The 4,288-nt window shown below is 36.0% G+C and overlaps 2 protein-coding genes across 2 annotated transcripts in view; one reads left to right on the plus strand and one right to left on the minus strand.

Moving 5' to 3' along the window:
* Positions 1-1,172, minus strand: part of slc25a47a (solute carrier family 25 member 47a) — an 11,998-nt gene extending 10,826 nt beyond the window's left edge. The window contains exons 1-3 of the mRNA XM_014009941.1: positions 844-1,172; positions 479-522; positions 331-402 (exon numbers count right to left, since the gene is read on the minus strand). Of these exons, the coding sequence (XP_013865395.1) occupies positions 331-402; positions 479-522; positions 844-880 (153 nt within the window). The 5' untranslated portion in view covers positions 881-1,172. The remainder of the gene's footprint in view (positions 1-330; positions 403-478; positions 523-843) is intronic.
* A 1,644-nt stretch (positions 1,173-2,816) lies between these two features.
* The window catches only part of slc25a29 (solute carrier family 25 member 29), a 7,890-nt gene continuing 6,418 nt past the window's right edge, over positions 2,817-4,288 (plus strand). The window contains exon 1 of the mRNA XM_014009942.1: positions 2,817-3,201. Coding sequence (XP_013865396.1) covers positions 3,174-3,201 — 28 coding nt within the window. The 5' untranslated portion in view covers positions 2,817-3,173. The remainder of the gene's footprint in view (positions 3,202-4,288) is intronic.

The raw sequence follows: 4,288 nt of genomic DNA on the forward strand, positions 1-4,288 counted from the left end.
CTCTCAGACTGAAGAAGTCTCTTGGAGGAGAGACGAAACGTTTCATTAGAGAAGAACCCGTCCAGAAGACCTATACAATTTTTTTCTTCATGACTACAGATGTTTTAATGTAAAATGTGCTCACATGGAACTAYTTTCTTTATGTGTATTAAACGATAACTGAATTCAAATTCAGAATTTTGTTCTGTTCTGTTTTGTTTTCATATAATTATGATAAAAAAGATCTCATTGCAAGGTGTTTGATTTCTAAAAATACAAATATTATTCGATAAGTAATAAAAGTATTAAACCAGAGCTAATGTGAGGGTACTCTACATCAATTACACTTACTCCTTCGTTTGATAACGTCTCCACCACACAATGATACAGTCCAGTGAACTGTCTCTGGGTTTGTATCCGGACCTAAAAAGATTAAGAATATGATGTAAAAATGACACATGTTTGTGTTGGATGCAGTCACAGACAACACAGACTGTACCTTCACAGTGTCCAGAGGATACCCCACAGCGACTCCACATGCCCCTGTTTGTGTTCAGAGAAAAGAGAGCATCAAGGAGAGCACACTAAAACTGAGACAGATCAAATTACTGTACTTTTTTAATGCAACACAAAAAGCAGAAGAGAATCTCTTATATCTGTTTTACATGATCTGAAAAACTTCATGTTTACATATATTTAAGCAGAATCAAATGCACTTATATCACTGGGGTTTTGGCTCAAGATAAAGGTTAAAATTAAACGTTACTCCAGGCTTAATCTTATATTTGCATTATGTTTCAATTATCCCTTATAACACATAGCTGCAGAACCTGACAAAAACTAAAGAATGGCTTTAATCGTTACCTGCCACTGATCCAGACAAGAAATCGATTATGTACATCCTTTCGTCTGAGCAAACCGATGCATGTCAGATGTGGACACGTCTGTCCCTCGATTCGGTAACCTTGTGTTGTTGTTGTTACATGACAGTCGGCTCTTCACGGAAATAGACGACTGTGGCTCCGATTTCACCCGAACAGAAARTGAAGTTGCACTTCATTCATAACGAACATTCGAAACGTAATTTAAACCACAAAATGTACGAACAACACAAAGTCGTGTCTATTAGCTATAGCAAACAAAGGTTTTTATTAATAACATAAGAGTTATGTTTGTAAGCATTGTCCCTTAAACTCGCGCGACCCCCATTTCCGAATTTWTAACAAGCGAGCCAATGAATGGCAAGTAACGCCTCGAGCAGGGCGYCTGGGGTTTTTCTTCGCTCTGATTGGATAGATCTCGAAACCGGCGTATTCAAACCCGCCTCCATTTCGAATCATTTCCTGTGACGAGAAAWGTGTGGCAGACCGTTTTAACATTTAATAACTTGAATGGATGTCTATTTCAGATATCTCAAATGCATTTTTCCTGGTCAAAATAAACATTCCAGACATCTAAATAAAACATTTTTCTTATCTAAAATGTTCATTTTAATCTTACATTATGTTTCAATTATCCCTTAATGTGCTCACACAATTAGCTGCTTAGATGCAGAACATGACAAAAACTAAAGAGTAGCTTTAATCATTACCTGCCACTGATCCAGACAATGTTAATTAAAATGTAAAATGTTAATTAAAAGGTAAAATGCTCATTTTGGATAGGAGAAATGTTGTTTTAGATATCTGGAAATAAAAGCCCGATACACATGAATGTGAAAAGTCATGTCATTTGTACTGGTAAGAATTTGATTCTTCCTATCTGAAATGAATATTTTTCAGATAGGAATAATTCTATTTAAGATACAGTGTCTGGAACTTAGTTTTTACTAGTACAAATTTGATCACAGATCACTGAGATGTTAATTCGTACTGGCATAAATGTAATTGGTGATAGCTGTATTACAATTCTGACTAGGAATATTTTAATTGTGACTAGGTAGAATGTATTAGTGCTATCTATAATAGAAATGTGGCTAGTCAGCTTGCCTATTTTATGWTAAAACGGAGCCCTATTATTCTGCAGAAAGATAGTCAAAACATATATTTTAAGTACCTATAATTGCAATTTGTATAGGCATTATTAACATTTCAGATATCTGAAATTCCACGTTAACTAGTCAAATAATCAGTAGATGATATCTTTAATTAGATTTATACTAGTAGAAATGTATTTTGGATGTCAAGTATTGATATTTAGAATGATTTGTTCATTTCTGATATCTGAAATGGTCATTATGACTAGCTTTAACTAGATTATGGAGATCTAAAAATTAGAGTTCATCCTCATCATAATTCATTTATAGGCATCCAGCATGTTTATTTTAGATAGGAATAATGTTATTTTAGAAATCTGGAAGTAAAAGCCCAATACACATGGATGGGGAAAGTGACATCATTTGTACTAGTAAATACTATAATCTTCCTATCTAAAATCATTTTAGATAGGAAGAATGTTGTTTTAGATGTCTGGAATGTTCATTTGGACTAGGAAAAAAAAGTATTTGATATATCTGAAATAGATATCCAGTCAAGCTATTAAATGTTAAAATGTTAATTTGTAAAGATTGATAGATATCTGAAACTTAATTCTTCGTAGTTCAATTTTATTTTATAACATCCTGAAATTAAGTTTCTGCTAGGCAAAACGTAATTGTAGATATCTATAATTACAGTTCTGACTGGTAGGAATGCAATTTTGACCAGGAAGAATGTTGTTTTAGTGATCCACAAATGGAATAACACAGGAGTGGGTTTCGAATAAACGGTAAAACGGCCTGCCATACTAGCTCCTCCTCCCAGGTCAAACCTGCTGTCAAGCATCACAGCGAGCGGTTCATTAAGGACTCGTAGGTCGATAAGGGGCTTCCATTTGACCAAGTAGTTGACAGAAGGGATTTACCTAAACAAACAGAAAACACGCGTTTTAACATTTGCGGATTATTAGTGGGAATTAAAAAAAAAAACTAGCAAGCCGGTTATCTCAGCTAACACAAGCTGCTAACTGACAGTGTCAGCTAGCGTCGGTCCATTAGCTCGATTAAACTGCGAGGGGCAGTCGCTGTCAAGTCACCGTCAAATTCGCCGGCTTTTAGACAAATTAAGCTTCAAAGCAGTTTCGAATAGCTTTCAGGTAGCATTTCCAGTTAGCATCGGATAATAACTTCCTCAACAAGGTGCCACTGAAGTGCGGTGATGGACTTTGTTGCAGGATGCATCGGAGGTAAGCGTGTTGCACCTGGAAACTGTATCAGCCGCTATCAGGTATCCTGGATAACCGATAGGGATAGTTTCCATTAAGTCACAATCTATAAGAATGATGTTTTACCTTTCTTTATATTCTATTCTAGCTGTTGTGTTGTTTTAAGTTGACTTAAAGTGYTATAACTAGTAAATATCCTTATGAAACTTAGAATCAGCTTGAGAGAACTGGTTTGTTTCTATAATTGAAGCCATGTAAACACAGGTTCAATCCAAGGTTTCCCTCAGGGGTGGGGTTGGGTGTTTGAAATGCTCATGCTTGTTACACAGTCAGCATGAATCACTGCACACCCCTCTGTAGACCAATCCTATGCTGTCTTTATTTACAGTCGCTGACGTGATGAACCCTGTGCTTTTTAGGAAACCGTACCCTCTCCGATTTAAAGCTGATCTGCATCCTGCTTGGTGCTTTTTCTGGGGTTGTGTGTTTAAATATAAAACAGGATATTAGGTGTATGCACACTGAGGAGCCTTCCTCGTAAAACGATGTGACATCCTTATTTGTTTTGTTGTTTTTCTCTCTCTCAGATGTCCCCTGATTTGTAGATAATTGCTACTTCAAAGTGCCACATAAACCAGCTCCTTTACAACAGGGGCACAGCCCTGCTAGGCCTTTTTATTTTTATTTTTTTAACAAACCGGTCATGTGACAAAACAGGTGCTTATGTGGGATTATAGCTTGCTGTGTTTGTTTACTGTGGGAGACACGAATGAAGAGTAGTTTCCCTAACATCATGTTTATTTAAATCTTTATTATACATCTGTAAAAAAAAAAACAGTTTAAACTTTGTAAAGATGCTAATGACAAAAATGAATTTGTATACTTTTGATGGCATTTATTATGTCATTGTAGAGACTGTATTGCAAAATGTGCGTGCCTCACTATGACGTCATATGCTGTTTTATGACACTAAGGAAAAGTACAGAGGGCAGCGTTCTTGGAATTATATAGGTGCTTCYAGTACAGTTTCACTACATTATTACTTGAAGTGACTTGTTATCACTCCCAAGACATAATCTCAGAACACAGTGTCCACGTAATGATGCTG

Source organism: Austrofundulus limnaeus, unplaced genomic scaffold (genome assembly GCF_001266775.1).
Source record: "Austrofundulus limnaeus strain Quisiro unplaced genomic scaffold, Austrofundulus_limnaeus-1.0 Scaffold63, whole genome shotgun sequence".
In the NCBI taxonomy this organism is placed as follows: Eukaryota; Metazoa; Chordata; class Actinopteri; order Cyprinodontiformes; family Rivulidae; genus Austrofundulus; species Austrofundulus limnaeus.